The sequence below is a fragment of the Botrytis byssoidea genome (assembly GCF_014898295.1).
Source record: "Botrytis byssoidea strain MUCL 94 chromosome Unknown BBYS_006, whole genome shotgun sequence".
Lineage (NCBI taxonomy): Eukaryota > Fungi > Ascomycota > Leotiomycetes > Helotiales > Sclerotiniaceae > Botrytis > Botrytis byssoidea.
In genome coordinates, this window is record NW_024065847.1 from 850,295 (window position 1) to 867,789 (window position 17,495).

Consider the following 17,495-nt stretch of genomic DNA (forward strand, 5'->3'; position numbering starts at 1 on the left):
GCATGCAGGAATGCGCTGTCAATAATTCACGAGGTCCCTGGATACCTAGGTATGATAGATGACCAGTTATTTTTGTCTCTCTCTCGTCTTGACCACCACTGACAAACAATCACAGAGGCGATGATGCTATAAAATCGCGATAATATACCTTCCGTCCGATATATGACTACAAGCCCTATGTCGGAGATCATTGTGGGGTAGAACACAAGAATCTGGGATACGCTCTTGCATGATCAACTATGCATTTATACAATTTGACCTTATACTGCAGCAGCAATACATGAGTGAATGGATGCTATCGAAACATGAATATCTGGCGGCACATTTGCCAATCCACAAACTCGATACACTATACCTCTACGTTCAACATCATACTACAAATAGTGGGAATTGGGGAGGGCTAAGGACTATGCAATGGCATACGGGAAGGCGGACCACCATGGTCTCTGAATGCCTTGATACCAAATACGATATACCCATATTGTGATAAGTGCCTAGGAGGTATAGGTAAAGTTTCGTGGAGACGCTGACGATTTGGCATTATCTGAGTTGGCATTGAATTTAGCAGATAAGCTATTTTATATTATCATACCATACATCTGGTAAGGTACGAGGGTATAACCATGTTTGGATAGTTTGGGGCATAGAATACGCGGTATCAATCGTTTGAAATGATTTAGCAGATTGGAGTAGTTATCAATTGTCTGCGTGGATTAAGGAGAGAATAGTTTGATTTTCAGCGTTCTTTCAGAAGTAGCGGAATTAAGGTTAGCCGAGCGCGCAATAGCTCGTCTCAATTTGTATCGTCGTCCTCCTTCATAGAGCAATTATTAGCAATTATCAACTGCTTTGGGGGCTGAAAGCCATTTCAATTCATGAGTAGTGATATGTGAGCATTGGGATAGAGGAAATTAAGAGTTTGGTCTTTGCAATATGTTGCAGAGGTGAAATTGGAGGTTCAGCCGTCGCATTTACATTACTTCGCTCCAATCTCAATCCATCCTGCCGTCCAACTTTTCCACGTCCCACATTCATTCACCGTGGCAAACAAGAGATTTATGCTCTTGTCAGCAGAAATTCGACCATATTTAAGTCTGCGAAGCAATATCGACCTCGCCAGCTAATATTTCGCGACCTTGCATGCAAGCTGTTCGCGTTTTGCCATCCAGGCGCAACCACTTTCTTGACTTTCAAGTGTGCGCGCAACAAACAAGAATTAATTGCTTGCAAAGTCAAGGAAGTTTTGAAACTGCCAATATCAATAATACGGCATTGTGTTCTACCGTCGTTGGGTACTTCACGTCTGCCACCACTAGTAAGGGAACAAAAGGCCGCTTCGAACACATTAACAAATAGTTCGGCTTCCCCTTCGCATCAACACACAAAAACAAAGTAATCGCACCACAACTTTACGACGTCTCCTGCTCACGATGGAGGATGACATGCGGGAGCTCCAGCCAGAAGCTGTAGATGCTGCGATTGGTGAAATGAAGATTGTTGAGGAGGGGATTGAGGTTCATGATTTTGCCAATGGCTTAAATGGATATATTTCTACTCCTACAGAAATCAAGAGGTCTCACTCCAGTACACCGGGTCTTGTAAATTCTCGCTCTCAAACACCGCCCAGAAAGCAAAGCACCAGCCAAACACCAAAATCCGGAGATGAAGAGGATGAAGAGGTTATTGGCGGTGATATTACCGTCACCGTCGAACCTGGCAAAGCGCCAAAGCTATCGAGAAAGTCGTCACAAAAAGTAATTCCTCGACCACCCCCTCTGTTCAACGATCTTCCAGATTCTACAGAAGAGGCATCTTCAGTTTTTCAGGTAATCAAGGATTGCATTTATGGAGCTAAGCATATGGGAGCTTCAGATCACGATGCATTGGATTGTGATTGTCCCGAGGAATTCAGTAAGTCTACAAATATACTCCAAGTACTTTCTTTACTTTACGTGCCATCGGTCGCAAAATGTCCATTTAAGCTGACATGTTTTATCAGGCGATGGAAAAAATCATGCCTGCGGAGAGGATTCAGATTGCATTAATCGACTGACCAAAATGGAATGTGGTGGAGGTCATAAAGATTGCAATTGTGGTGTGGCTTGCCAAAATCAACGCTTTCAACGCAAACAGTATGCCAAAGTTTCAGTGATCAAGACAGATAAAAAAGGTTACGGATTACGCGCAAATACTGATCTACATCCGGATGATTTCATTTTCGAGTACATCGGAGAAGTTATTAATGAACCGACATTTCGACGACGTACCTTCCAATATGATCAGGAAGGAATCAAACATTTCTATTTCATGTCTCTTACGAAGCATGAATTCGTGGATGCAACGAAAAAGGGAAATCTAGGTCGATTTTGCAATCACTCTTGTAATCCAAATTGTTATGTCGATAAGTGGGTGGTCGGAGAAAAACTGCGCATGGGCATTTTTGCCGAGCGTGCAATCAAAGCCGGAGAAGAGCTGGTTTTCAATTACAATGTTGATCGATATGGTGCCGACCCTCAACCCTGCTACTGCGGCGAACCGAATTGTACCGGATTCATTGGAGGCAAGACTCAAACTGAGCGTGCTACCAAACTCCCTCATGCTACCATTGAAGCTCTTGGTATCGATGATGGTGATGGCTGGGATACAGCTGTTGCCAAGAAACCCCGGAAAAAGAAGACAGGTGAAGATGATGAAGAATACGTTAACAACGTTCAGCCAAAAGGCCTCGATGAAAATGGAGTACGGAAGGTTATGGCAACTCTCATGCAATGCAAAGAAAAATGGATTGCTGTCAAATTGCTTGGTCGAATCCAACGTTGCGATGATGATAAAGTTCGAAACAGAGTTATACAAATGCACGGTTATCAAATTCTTCGTACGACCTTGACCACTTGGAAGGAAGACAACAACGTGATCCTCCAAGTTCTCGATATTCTTTACAAATTTCCACGACTTACTCGAAACAAAATTGTTGATTCCAAGATAGAAGCGGTGTTAGAAGATTTCACGACTTCCGAGCATGAGGACATTGCTTTCGAGTCAAAGAGGCTATTGGAAGCATGGAGCAAGTTAGAGCATGCGTATCGAATCCCAAGAAGAGCCCCAACTCTTGTTGCACAAGTATTCGAACGGCGTCCAGACCAAGTAGAAAAAGTCACTCCATCACCATCCCCTGTTATTGTTGCCCCGACTGGCCCCCGAAGTGGTGTTCCTCAACGCAACGCCAACTTCGTCCCAAATCGCCCAATGTCTCGGCGCCCTTTTGTCCCCATGGTATTACCACCTGGCTGGTTCACTGCGATGGATCAAAACGGAAATGCGTATTATTATAGTAAGACGGGACAAACAACATGGGAGAGGCCATTTATGCCAGCGGGTGCATCACCGCCACCGCCACCACCCAAGGCAGCTCCAAAGAGTGTGCAAACACAAAAAGCTCTTCAAGATATCATCGACAGTATTACAAAAGAGCCCTCGACTACTCCGGCACTTTCTTCCCATTCCGCCGAGGGTACACCCAAGGAAAAGAAGAAGCCTGTAGAAAAATGGCGCTCGTTGCCGATCGAGAAGCAGATGAAATTATACGAAAATACTGTAAGTATAATGTGTCTCTTCATATTGAGTCTGTCAAATATTCATTTCTAACCTCTCATTATAGTTATTTCCTCATATCAAACACGTAATGCAAAAGTATTCTGGCAAACTTCCCAAGGAAGATCTCAAAAAATTCGCCAAGGAATGTGGGAAGAAGCTCGTGGCTTCTGATTTCAAGAACAATCGCATTGAAGACCCCACAAAGATATCCGACAGGAATCAAAAGAAAGTCAAGCAATTTGTGTTCGACTATTTCAAAAAGGCCGTGGAAAAGAAAAGGGAAATGGATGAAAAGCGAGCGGAAAGGAAAAGGCGCGAAGGGCAGGCTAAAATTAATGGAAATGGCACAAATGAAAAGGGGACAAAGCGAGAGAGTGCTGACGCGATTGTTAGTCCAGATGTGATTGATAATGAGAATTTGGAAGTCAACATACCAAGTCCAACCGCATCACCTAGTGGACAACTCGAGATGGAGTTGTTGAAGAGGAAGAGGGAAGATGATGAGGAAAGTCCATCGGAAAGCAAGAGGGTCAAGGAGGATGGCACTGGGAGTACAACACCAACAGATTCATCTACACCTCCTCCGCCTCCTCCGCCGCCGCCTGCGGAAGGGATGCCTATGACAGGATCGGAAAATTTGGAGACGACTAATGGTGAGGGCGAGGGTGAGGGTGTGGGCGAAGGTGAAGGTGAGGGTGAGGCGAAAGAAGAAACGGAAGAGGAAAGAGAGTTAAGGATGCAGGAAGAAGATTTAATGAGGGAGAATGAAGAGGCTATGAAGATGGAGATGGAAGTGGATACCGATGGAAGGTCGAAAGGGAATAATGTCTGTAGTCAGAATATCAATGGTGCAACTAGTAGTGGGGAAATCTCGATGGAGGGATAATATTTATTGCCAATGAAGGGACACAAAATTGGGAACCGCCTGTATCAACATCATCATTATCTTCATTCCAAAGAAATTCATCGGCATCGCATCGCATCCGGGGTCGGTCGTATCATATTTATCATATGGATAGGGAGCGCACTAAGTGAGTCTGGCGTTTACCATTTCTTCATCTCGTATTGGAGATCGAGAGATGAACATCATCTTAGATCAAAAGGATAGTTTGAAGGGTTATCAGTCACAGAGTAAATACATTCTGCTATTCCGCATGACAGGAAAGGAAAGTAGGCTATTTAGATACTAGGTCGTCAATGGAAATGGAAATCAAGTGAGTTGTAATGATAATTTATTAATCAATCGGCTTTTGTGAAAACGACGTGTGTGTGTGGATAGAGGTGAGGTGAGTTGAGATGAGATGAGGGGAATCTGGGTTTGTGGTTCTCTCTCTTGCGATATTTATGGTTCTTACCTACTTATGGTTGGTTATTTGAGGTTGCTTTTCCTGTGGTTTTTAGGTCGGGATATTTATCTTGGTGTGGTTGGATTCGTCTGGGGTTTTCTATATAGAGGAATCTTTTGGGTTTCTGAAATTGTAGATCTTGAATATGGGGTTTTTGTGGGTGGTGTGAGAAAGTGTGAATGGGATGGGACATATATCTGAACTAAGGGCTAGGATTAGATTAACTTTCCCTTCTTACATCTTTCGATTTCTCATACTTTCCTTTTATAAATTATAGATTTGCTCTTCTCTTCCCCTCTCCGTTCTTTTGTTTCTATTTCTGCTATCCTATCCTATTCTTTTCTTTTCATGAATATCATTATTGTTATTGTTTCGATCATGGGGTTTGAGAGGCAGACAGGCAGCGGGAGGGTGAGATTGGCGAGACAGATGCGGCATGCGTATTCGATACTTTTATTTGAATGTTAGGATGAAATATAGGAATGAGAGAGTGAGTAAATGATTTTTGTATGCGAGGTTTTGTGTATATGATGATGATGGGTTTCGATTCGGTTGTATGTATGGTGGGGAGATGCATGGATTGGATATATATACATATACATATACATATGAGTATGTAACTACCCTGTAGATAATTAAATATGTCCAACTCCGAGCAGAAGATTTCCACCTATCCATCCATCCATCCATCCATCTATCCATCCATCCATCTATCCTGAAATTCCAATCCCAACGATCTTGATGATCAAGCAGCCTGCATCTAAACTCCCTCCAGCGATCTCAAAAAGTTCCCTACCCTTTACGCATCTGTGTTGTATTATCATCAGAAACATAGATAGAAAATACAATGCTTAATCTACCCTCACAATCCACCAGCACATTCTCCGACTGAAATAGGATCCACAAAAGTTCCCTCCTGCGATTCCGTGGTAAGAACTACTCGTGATTATCTGGTCCGGGTTTATTACGGGATGAACCGGATTACTAGAAAGTAACTACTCACTTTCTAGATATTCCCTCTCCTTCCTCGAACATCCATTCTATCGCTAATAAATGGCGATTAAATCCTGCTGCTGGATAACTTGCGTAAGCGATTAACAGCTTCACGAATTGAATGCCGCGAGTGGATGTTCATCGTGTTCTTGTCATCGTGTTCTTGTGAATGAGTAATGATTGGGACATGGGAGGTGTGGTGATGTGATGGATTTCTCCTCTTCCTTGAAAGTCTTGTGATTTCGAATAGTCCGATTCGTTAGTGTTCCTGGGAAAGAAAGGTTTCAACTCATTTGGGAGATTTGAATTGCTAAATTGAAAATTGTTGGGGGGGATTCAACCAAAAAACATTTTCCCGGTTCATGTGATGGTAGAGAGTGTGATACGTCACTCCCTTCATCTCGTGTATATTAGACAGCAAGGATAAATCATTTCAGAAAGAACAAACAGTCTATTATGAAGATGTTATTGATTCTGGACTGTTCCATAAAAGTCGAACCAATCCAGCCATTCCATTCCGGTTGTGTCACCTAGCTGTAAGTTTGTTGGACTTATCCCTAGAGTCACTTCTTCATTGTCGAATAATTCGACAATCTGATGATCTGACATGGTAGAAAATTGAAGCGGCTCGGTAAAACCGGGTTCTAGTCTTGGTTCCTGCGCCTCTTGGGCGGTATCGCGTCCTGCTTGTTCGCAGTCGACGACAGATAGACCAGATGGAGCAGATCTTCGCCATGCTGTAGAATTCCGAATGACTTCTTTCAGGTGTCTACCATATAGAGCAGAAATCCCTTTTCTATGGGGAGTGATATTTCCTATCCTCTCCAAAACATCTGCAGTTTCCTCTATCAAAACTTTGATGCTTTCTCTTAGACCGGAGTCCTTGTTCGCAGTCATCGCGGACAAGTGAAGCGCAAAACATGCTGAGAACGATACCATAATTGCCGTATTGTTGGGCATGGACTTGAGAAGTGGCTCTCCCTGAACAGCAGCTCTCATAACATTCAATGCAGATGACAGACCAGCAGAACGAAAATAAGAAGAAACTGCCGGGAATCGGGTGGGGTAATTAAGGACGTTACTGTATATAGCAAGACGGGTGTGAGAAACAAGGATTTCTACATAAGGAGGTAGGCGAAAATCTTTGTTTCTCCCTATCTCTGGGGTCCAGGTTGAATACCAGTGATCAAAAAAGTCATCGATTGTTTGTCGAAGAGTCTGTGCAATGTCATGGCCTTCCAATACTGTGGATGCAGTCTTGTCGCAGGTATCTTTTATACAAGTGATGATTTTAGCCTAACACATCATTAGTCTTTGTACAAATTTCTCAAGAATAACATACAATATCTCGCCGCAAAACAGATGAAGCTACAATCGATCCATCCCAGGTATCAGCGAGATTAGAATTATGCCAAGTGTCACAAGTTGCCACGAAGGGAGATATTTGAACAGTAAAAGCTCTTCCTCGTGCCAAGCACACGCTATGGAATCATCTTAGCTTGTTTGAATAATACTTCGAAGCGAGAAACTTACCCTCTATCAAGATTAAATAGAGCAAGCCATATTCTTTCACGCCGGCGAATCAGTTTTTGACCCCATCTCGTCATAGGGTCAACTTCAATAAAACCGTCCATGTCGAGAGCCTTCCTTGCAGTAATGCAGTCTGACTTTGGAATGCTGGTTTGAATATTGCTTGTATTCTTCACAATGATCTTGTTTAGAGATACATCAAGTGCAATAGAGTGCGCCATTGCCATGTAAGAACAAGTCTCATCATCAGCCCAATGCTCTTCTGGTAACATCCATGGTATGTTGATCATAAATGCGAGAACAATTTCTGGTGATCTATACCTCTTTGATATCACATAGTGAGCAAGATGTCTACTGTGCTTGGAAAGACGCCTCGATAGCGCCTCTCCTGAAGGAATGAAAAGTGCAGATGCAGCTAACATGGAAGTCATGAGGAACGCAGATCTTGAGCGCACAAAGTCTGTCGTATGAACAGAAGGATCAAGGCCCCATCTCGTATGTGATAAATTTGCATAGAAACTATTAAGCTGGTCAGTGTTGCTGATATCTCCACTGGGGCAAATTCAAGGTGTTTCAATAGCTCGGGTGAGCAAACTTGATATAATTTGAGAGCTTTCGATGTCTAGAATGCTAGTTGGATTGCATACTTCAAATCAATTGAATGTTTTGACTGAAGTGTGTTCTAACCAATTTCAAGAACTGCGTATTTCTCACCAATCAACTGCTGTTCGGACTATTGAAACCCCCAGTACCATGTAGGCGCGACTCACTATTTTATAAGCAGAGTCACTTCCTCCTGAGTCACCAAACCAATATCGATAGGGTCTATATCACTTCCAACGTCAAGCCGTGGTTGAAAGGGTCCAAAGAATCGACGGAGCTCTCCAGTTTCTACCATCGGGGGAGGCATATGCAATTGTTTGGTTGCAGTATCTGCAAGATCTGATGCCCTCGCCAGGAGCTGCAGTGGATTCTCAGCATCATCCAAAGCGACATTTCCCATCTCGATTTGACCAATTGACTCATGAGCCCGGGATAATGATAGATTAGTAGCTTCTGGTAACCCACTGTTCATGTCATTTCGAGGGATTGGCTGCTCCATAAGCTGCGTGGAAATTTTGTCAGTACTCCCAGAAACCAGATTTTCGGCTTCGGAGAGAAGAAATTGTAGACGTCTTTGTTCTTCCTGGGGTACATTATCATTCTTGGAGCTTTTCATGGCCTTTTCAAGCTGATGAACAGCTTTATCTAATCCACTCCGTTTGCTGAATTGAGGTGAGAAGATGCTTAACAAGTTGGAAACATGTGGCTAAGGCTTACTTCTTGATCCCTCTTCGCCTTCCGACATGATAATCTGGTACCAGACATTGTGTATTGTTCTGACGACATCTTTGGCAATTTATATTAGGAGGTTCACGAACACAGCGAGTCTTGGTGCGTCGACAACTTAAGCATGCGGCTTGCTTCAGAGGCTTTTTGGAGATAGCATTATCATTATGTACATTAGGTATTTCTGGTACCTGCACATTCCAATCATTCATTTCAAATACGATTTCTGAGGCAAACTGCTGCGAAGGCTGTGGTAGTGACGAAAATCATTGGTGTGCTCAAACACTACTTGAGTATGCCTGGCGAAATTATACATCAACCGGGCTGGGGTTGATCGGTTACAGACTATTCACAATGGAACATTGTATGGGTTTCAGATGCCATTTCATGGTTGAATCTATTACCAGTAGCAGTAGCACACCGTTTGATGATTTAATTACAGCTCGGAAATTCAGTTTTATATGAGGTTCAATCATATGTACAACGTTTATTATACCGAAGAATAATAATAAATGTGTTTCTGAGTTTTTAGGTGATTTATATATATTTATACAATTAAGTCCTACGTCACTAAAAATCGGCAATAATTCTAGTACCGAAAGCTTCATCTCGGCCCTTAATTTATCTCCTTCTCCAGTACGTACCTCGTCAAGCTGATCTCATGGAGCAATTAACTTTCCTTCTCAAACAATTCTCACCACTGCCATTATGTCGAAACTTTCTCCCTCCTTGAAAGCTCTCATAAGTGCACCTTATGCTCGCCCAGGCTATGCACCTGCACCAAGGAATATCCGTTCCGTTTTCCAAAAGATTGAAGAGGAGGCTTCCGCGAACAATGTTGGACTGCTATCATGGCTAACGATCTCGGTACATCGATTCCCACCAGCCGTCGAAGAATAAACATGGGAAACTGATATCATTCAATGGCAGACAGCTGCGACTATGACCATGAATTCCCCCGATTCAATGATAGAGCTCTTTCGTCTTGCGACGAAGGATAAGGATCATGCGCATGCAGTGAAAACTGTGGAGCAGATGAGGGAGGTGGGACTGAAATGTATAGGTTTCAATGGGGTGAGATGGCATCATTATATACTAGATTGCTATAGCAGATTCTAACTAACAACGCGCCTCAGATCCCCAGAACAATCAATGTTCTAGGCCAGTTCCGCGCAAATCTACCAGATGAAATCATGAATTCGTTGAACAAAACACCATCTCGGTAAGCCCATTGACACCTGACGTACCTCTCAATACTAGGTATCTGCTAATATGTCACCAATTCACAGTGAATTGACGACTGCAAATGTTGACGATGCCAAAGCCCGAGGCCGTGGGCTGTGGGATTCTATCTATCGTCCCTTTGAAACAAAACTACTTAATAAACTTGCGGAATCACATCCAGATCTCCCAGTCTTCATCCTGAATTCCTATTCTAGTCTCTTCACCGATCCTTCTGTCTCTTCACGACCAGTCAAGATTGGAAGAGTTCTCACAAGTCTAATTGGTATAACATGCTTAAGAGCACAAACTGGAGTAGGTCCGCAGGTCACCAGTCACGTATTTGGTTTACGAAAAGCGTTTGAGGATGGTACATATAAGGCTGCAGGCGAAGAACCTGTAGAGGGAGGAGAATGGTTAGCAGACGAGGAAGGAAATGCTTGGATTCTTAATACCGTAGATAAGATTGTTGAAGCTATTGGTGGAGAGAGCGGAGGAACTACATTTGCCCCTGGTATTAAGGCAAAATTGTAGATATGCTAGTGCATTTTTGTATATGATACGAAGTATAAATATTGGAGGGCTCTAAGGCTATATCGAGTAATGATCTAGTGTCAATTAGTGATTTTGAAAGCGTCCGCATGTTTGATGAATATGTTATTCTCCATGCTTCCTCCCCAGATTTCCGATTTCAGGACCAATTCTTACATGCACCAGATAAAGCAACAATCTTTGGTACTTAACAATGAGTTCAGTAGTCGCACTTTACCCTGACATGCTTCAGATAGATCAAGAGGAATTAGCGAGTAGTAAAGTACTTGTTCGCCAACTGCGCTCAATAACTTCTCGCGGATTTCCTTCTTTTAAAAGCGACGGAATACAGAACTGTAAACCAAGACGATGCTGTCGAAAGCCCGTTGCAAATGTATCGAATCAGATGTAACGAACGATCCTGATTACCATCTTACAGCAGAAATCTCGCACACTTCCTGTCTTAAATGAATGCGGAGGAAGGTTATCTTCCAGCTTTCACTTAAGTATCTCTTCTACGATTCACAGGAAGCCTGGCGTCGTAGCTCTAGGTACCTAGTCATTCCACACACGTGGACAGCATTGTGAGCAATATCTCCGCTCCAGCTATACGAAATCTATAAGTAGCCCCACCAGCAAGCTATGTAAAAATGAAATGCAATCCTCGAATTCTTCTCGCGGAGCTCGAGTAGGGTCTCGAAAGTGAATTTCATGAAATAGCTGGTTAGGTTCTGATATTTGCGTTTGCGCACCGCATTGCTCTGTGTCGAATTATAACTTCAAGATAGCATTCGCGCTTTGAAAGCGGAGAAATCGTTTTGCTTTTGACGTTGATGGCTGATTTCGGACGTGGAGTTGGAGTATTGAAGAGTGATATACTAGCAGGAGAATTCCCTATGTTTGGGAGAGTATGGAGTCTAGGAAGGCTGGTTTATATTGTTAGAAGATAAACTCTCGCAACATTCCTTTCATTCCTTTCCTTTCATTTCCTACACACGCCCAAGTTATTGTTTCTCCTGTTAAGGGGTTCCACAATGATTATAACTACCTACCTACCTACCTACCTAGTATATTTTTAACAACTAGAGTTAGGATAATAAAACCAATCAAGAAAATTCACATAATGTGATGACATATGTATATATGGTCTATATTTTGATTGGCATTTGAAATATTCTCTACATTCGGTGTGCTCTCATCATCTCATCTCATCTCATCTCATCTCATTATATACTCACCACTATAACTCCCACAATCTTCCCACTGTCGCCCTAGCACCTTCAATAACATAGCATCACCATCTCATTTATATCCCACCATCTCCCCTGAAACTCTCAACACCTGAATACTCTTTTCTACAATATCCCCCAAACCCAATTTATTTCCGACTCTCATCTCTCAACTTTCAAACATTGAAGCCCGTGTACTCAGCCTCTGAATAAAGAATGAAGCAAAGGTATCAGTAGAGAAAGACCTTCTCGACTTGACACTAATTGTATCATGATGATGAAGGCTTGTTCACCAGGGAAGAGATCGTTCATACAAATTACCAGAGCGAGAAGCTTGCATATTCCACCACCTGATAGTAGAGATGAAACTGACTATTTTGTAGCAAGAAGAATCATAGATTATTGCTTAAATATTATTATGCATTGGTACACACCTCTTGTACACGCTCTCTCCTATCCTCTTTCGTCATCTATAAAAAGATGCAATTACCCAGCCCCTCCATGCTCTTCGTCTGTACCTATTTACCCATCACTCTTAATAAATACCTGGGATGATTCTGTATCTAACAATCTCCTTGTACCTCTTCCAGTCCTCGCCATACTTTCTCTCACATTTCTCCTCGTCTCTCATTTCTCTATGCACTAACAAGACTCCGAAGTAAATCACATAGAAATATGTGATGATCATACCCCAGCCCCTAGCTGCACCTTGCGTGACTTCTGTATGTACTGCTGGTCCACTGTACACGAAAGAACCATCTGCGAGGGATTGACCTGATGTTGGGGCCACCGAGCTGTGGTTAATTGAATAACCAGCAATACCAGTAGGAAGACAGTAAGACCAAGCCATGATCCAATCGCCGGCATAGTTAATATGACGAGCTACACCCCACCAGCCGGAAATGAGAAGTTTGGAGCCGGATTTTGTCTCGATGTACTTGAGATGTGCGACGCGGGGATCCGTCGGGTCAGTTCTGAAGCGGTTCTTCTCATTGTTAGCGCCACGGAAGATGTAATATCCTATAGCTAAAACTGCGAGAACGCCGCTAGTGCCAAAGACGCCAAGAGAAAGTGGGTAGACGGCGAGGTAACGAGCTTGGAGAGAATAGATGAATGGAACCCAGACTAAGTCTCCAAATGATAGCATGAGTCCGAAGCCATCTGTGGTAATGTCCATGGTAGTGAGGATAGCATTTTCCATCCAGTATGAATCAAGCACATAGAGTGTTTGAAATGCTGTAATCAACACGATACTGTCGGTGATGTATCCGTAAGTCTTGTATTGGTGAGCAACAAATGCATAATCCATCAGAAGCCACCCCATGAGACCTGGTCGTAGCTCACAGAATTCTTTGATGTCAATTTCGCCAAGCAATGGGAGAGTCACTCTTGGGTTGAGTTCTCTTCCAATAAACCAATCATATAGCATATTTCCAGAATGACCACCAGCAGCCAACTCGCGCAGTTCAGAGTTGCCAGGCTTAACACTGAAACTGCGGATGTAGACGAAAGTTGCGAGGCCGTAGGAGATGATGATGTTCGCTGTAAGTATTTGTAGATAATTGTCGTAGATGAAAGTCCACACTGGGAAGTCTGCTCCTTGTGCGATGGTTCCTGCAGCGCATAGAGCAAATGTAAACATTGTAGAAGACCAAGCTGCGCGATTCGTTAGCAAACGCTGTACCATTCATTCAATCGTGAAAGTACATACTATTGAATTTGTACTTGAGCTTTCCACCACTTGCGAGTTCGACACCCAACTTCTCTTCACCTGGCAAAACTCTGTGCAAAACCATGCTCAAAAAGTAGTAGCCTACTACTTTGAGAAATACATCCCAGCTCAATAAGCCGGCGAGTCCATTTGCGGGCCATCCAACCTCTTGTTTAAGATTGTTGATTGTAAGCGTCGAAGGAGAGAGGGAAGAGGGGACAGGACAACCGGAAATGTCATTGCAGAGAAAGGTCGTCGCGTAGCAAAGAAGGGGTAATCCGAAAGATATACCGAAAGCTCCTAATCTGCAAGATAATCAGTACATGTCGATGAGTCTGCATTTGCAACGAGCTACTTACGGTCCACCAAACTCATACCCATGAGGTTCAGCTACTTTTGAGACCGTGGTCTTCTTGGGAGCCATGTTGAAGAAGTTGTGAAGCTTTCAATCAGGGTGTGCTGGTTGAGAAGTTTCTGAAATATGAATTGTCGAAGGATTCAGAAATTACATTCAACGTAGTTTGAGGAGTAAATTTTTGAAGAGATATTTTCGGCGACTTTAAATCGTCATATAAGAGCCAAAAGAGGCACCGCAGAGTATAAAATATCGTGTCATTCGGATCTGAAGATTCCGTTCAGAATAATTGATCCTTGTCTTGCGTCCATATTGCATTGATGATCGAAGAAGAGCTGCTTTAGGAAAGATGGAGATTGGGGATGGCCCAAGCTTCTTCCTTCGGAGGCAAAACAGAGATCCGGGATACCGTCATAACATAAGGGAAGGTTTGATTGAGGGAAGGTTAGAGTGAAGGTGAGTGAAGTCTGAAATGAAAGTGAAAGATTGAGTGAGAGCGAGAGTGAAGGTTAGAGTGAAGTCTGAAATGGGTATAGTAATAATAGTAGTAACAATAGTAACAATTACTACCTACACCTACTACCAGTATGCTACGAACTTTTACGTCAGCATTCAATCATTATGCGAGGGCTTCTACTCGAGTACTGGTATTGGTATACAAATCACCATGGGACTTTCATACCGGTACCCTGCAATAAACCCCCTCGACCCCTTCACTATATCACTACCTGGCCTCTCTATCGAATCGCATGTTAGAACTACCTAGTCCCAGCCAGCTTCCATTGATGGTGATGCATGCCGTACCCTACGTGAATTGACCAGGTGTATTTCGAACATAGATCTAGATTTTGCATAGCTTGACTGTACAAGCCGTCTGGTCCCGCTGCTGCTAACATTCAGATAGATACCATAGGCTGAAGACTGGTGAACATATGGAGCTTGCTTGATTGAAATATACAGAATGTCATGTGATATCAAAGTTTAGCGCGTTTTACATCCTTGTTTACTTTTAAGGCTTGCCCGAATGTCAACAAACCCCCCAGAGCTTCCAACTAGCGTTTTCGATTTCATCATTCAAATCTTGGAATTCCAACTACACACATACATGATAACTGTCAATTCATTCGTACCATTGATAAGGGTGAATTTGATACTTCTTTTGAACAAGTTATTACTCACGACTCACTGTAAATACATTTGTTGGATATACCATCGACTGATATTCAATCTATTGTGTTGCGCTATTAATTATGGCGTCTCCTCCGCGTCGTCGTTCTTCTCGGCTTCGTACTCCAGCTAAAGTATGTATAGCTTTCCTATTATCATTGTAACAAGTGTTGGGACTTTGTACTAGGTACTTATCACTTACTCTAGACATTGCAAAATACAACTCCCCAGCTCACATCTCTTGCCGAAGATGATGAGGGTCCTGCCTATCCCTCCCTCCCGGACCTTTCGTCTCCTGTTCAAGCGCCCCAAACACCAGCTACCTCTGGTCGCATTGTCCCACCTAGAGAGGAAATGCATCCATCCATGACTCATAAATCTACCACACAAAAGCCCGACTCAGGACTCCGTCATGGCTTTGTTGATATCAATGCCAAGGGTGACGACCAGCCCTCTGGCGTTCAACAAAAAACACCATCAAAAATTGGTATCAGCTCCCCAACTTTCGACTTTAGATTCGCTCGACCTGCACCTGTTCTTGGCCCCGAAGCTCAACGTATGATGGATGAACTACGCGAAGAGGCCCTCCGTATCAAAGCTAAACTTGCTGCGGAGCGGGAGATGGAACAAAGAAACAATCCAGAGGGTAGCCAAATGGGAACCCGAAGAATTGCGCAGGCGAAGGGCAAAGTCAGTAGATACAGTGATGTTCACATGGCAGAGTAAGTTTTGTTTGAAAGTTTACTGATATTCGAGGAACATTCAGTCTTTGAAAGCAATTAAATATTTGAAGAGCCATGGCCCTAACTTCGTACAGGTTCAAAAAGATGGACAGTATCGCCAATCATCCATCCTCCTTCCGAGCCCAACCAGGCAGAGTTACTCCTACTGCAAAAGCTCTTAAGCGCACACAATCGAAGGCCAAGCTAGGTGACAGAGATGCCACTCTTAGCGAAGATTCCTCCCAAGATGCCGAGAGTGAACGACTTGAAAATACTGCACCTGCCAAGCGTGCTCGTCAGCGCATGACGGATGATACTTCCACTCAACGACCAATATCTCGTGGCAAGACTGAAACAATGGCAATGCCTTCTACTCCCCGTCACAAGATGTCCGGCATTCCCGCGCAGTTGACAACACCCACACAATCATCTTTGGCTCGTGCCCAAAGTGTTAAGCAATATTCAACTCAAATACCCAGCTTGTCAAGATCGCCATCAAAACCAAATCTGCAAAGCACCCCCCGCGGTATGTTAAAGTCTGCTACAATGAACAATATTGCTGGATCAATGACTGCACCAAGTAAATCCATGCTCCGAACCCCAAGCAGATTCGACCGTATGAAGTCTATCTTGAAGCATACAAGCTCCAGCTTCAGCTCAAAAAAAGCAGAAAAGGCGCCAGTTGTTCCTCCAATTGCTAAGAGTCCAAGCAAGCTAAATCTTGCGAGAGACCTACCCTCTGTCCCCACAACGCCTATCGGTGTCAGCCGTTCTAAGGGTATGAAGCATGTTGGATTCACGCCAGAGACAAAAAAGCACAGTGAAGCTAAGCACAACGAAACTATTGTTCCACAATCTCCATCTCCAGTGAAGTCCGGCATTCCTCGCTCAACATCAAAGTCGAATTTGAAAATCACTTCCTCAATTGCTCCCCGCAAGCCTGTATCTCAACAAGGACCCACTGATGGACAGGCAAAAGATACTGAGACATCTCAAACTAAAGCAGTACAGTACCCTTCCCTCGCTGGATTTAGACCTCTTCCAGAATCACCTCGTCAAGCTCCTCCCCCACACCTTCCTCCTTCAGTTCCTGGCACCTTTACTTTTCGCAGTGATCATACTATCAGCTTTGGTGCTTCTCCAAAGGGATTTGGTCCATCTCCTAATCAAGCCACTGTCCGCCAAGTCCGTCGGAGTATATTCCCTGATGCTATGCCTGGTAGCTTTCCTGATGGCAACAAGGAGAACACCAACCCTCCTGTTCGTGAATCGAGCAAAAAATCAACTAACCTTTCAGTTATGCCAACTGTTCCGCATGGAATGTCAAACAAGAAGCGTAGGAGAGTTGAGTCCGACGGCGAAGAGGAAACACGCTCACCAAAGAAGCAAAAGGCTCCAGAGGGCGCTATGCTAATGGCTCCAAGACTTCAGTCTGGAAAGAACGTTGTTGCCTCTTCGAATGCCACCCCAAGCCCCGCCAAAAAGAGAGGTCTGACTTTAAGTCGACTTAACATGCTTGCACGACCAAAGAGCCGAAAATAATTGATTTGACGATTTCTAGTCGATGATCTTGTCTAGCATGGAGTAGAGAATCTTAAATAATGGCAATTGCCCATTTATTCTTGTTTATACATTCATACGACCCTTGTATGTTCAGGATTTGTTTCTAATAGGATTGGAGTACATGGTTGGTGTCAACCTGGAGATATCGCATATTCATGCATCGCAAATTGGTGGATGTGTTTCATAGTGGCTGGATTTGCCTGG

The 17,495-nt window shown here is 43.4% G+C and overlaps 5 protein-coding genes across 5 annotated transcripts; 3 read left to right on the forward strand and 2 right to left on the reverse strand.

The window, feature by feature from the left end:
* Nucleotides 1-1,430: 1,430 nt before the first annotated feature.
* Nucleotides 1,431-4,480, forward strand: EAE97_003712 (uncharacterized protein; the record flags this gene model as incomplete). The annotated part of the gene is made up of 3 exons (XM_038874224.1): nucleotides 1,431-1,911; nucleotides 2,000-3,594; nucleotides 3,659-4,480. The coding sequence occupies 3 exons, from the start codon at nucleotides 1,431-1,433 to the stop codon at nucleotides 4,478-4,480; spliced, it is 2,898 nt and encodes a 965-aa protein (XP_038734833.1).
* A 1,918-nt stretch (nucleotides 4,481-6,398) lies between these two features.
* On the reverse strand, nucleotides 6,399-9,004 carry EAE97_003713 (uncharacterized protein; the record flags this gene model as incomplete). The annotated part of the gene is made up of 5 exons (XM_038874225.1): nucleotides 6,399-7,229; nucleotides 7,276-7,414; nucleotides 7,467-7,982; nucleotides 8,234-8,728; nucleotides 8,784-9,004. 5 exons carry the CDS (start codon nucleotides 9,002-9,004, stop codon nucleotides 6,399-6,401), a joined length of 2,202 nt encoding a protein of 733 aa, XP_038734834.1.
* A 496-nt stretch (nucleotides 9,005-9,500) lies between these two features.
* Nucleotides 9,501-10,547, forward strand: EAE97_003714 (uncharacterized protein; the record flags this gene model as incomplete). The annotated part of the gene is made up of 4 exons (XM_038874226.1): nucleotides 9,501-9,659; nucleotides 9,723-9,866; nucleotides 9,929-10,014; nucleotides 10,082-10,547. 4 exons carry the CDS (start codon nucleotides 9,501-9,503, stop codon nucleotides 10,545-10,547), a joined length of 855 nt encoding a protein of 284 aa, XP_038734835.1.
* Nucleotides 10,548-12,308: 1,761 nt separating this feature from the next.
* EAE97_003715 (uncharacterized protein) lies at nucleotides 12,309-13,908 on the reverse strand (the record flags this gene model as incomplete). The annotated part of the gene is made up of 3 exons (XM_038874227.1): nucleotides 12,309-13,429; nucleotides 13,485-13,789; nucleotides 13,844-13,908. 3 exons carry the CDS (start codon nucleotides 13,906-13,908, stop codon nucleotides 12,309-12,311), a joined length of 1,491 nt encoding a protein of 496 aa, XP_038734836.1.
* Nucleotides 13,909-15,089: 1,181 nt separating this feature from the next.
* EAE97_003716 (uncharacterized protein) lies at nucleotides 15,090-17,270 on the forward strand (the record flags this gene model as incomplete). The annotated part of the gene is made up of 3 exons (XM_038874228.1): nucleotides 15,090-15,140; nucleotides 15,214-15,728; nucleotides 15,824-17,270. The coding sequence occupies 3 exons, from the start codon at nucleotides 15,090-15,092 to the stop codon at nucleotides 17,268-17,270; spliced, it is 2,013 nt and encodes a 670-aa protein (XP_038734837.1).
* Between the last annotated feature and the right edge of the window lie 225 nt (nucleotides 17,271-17,495).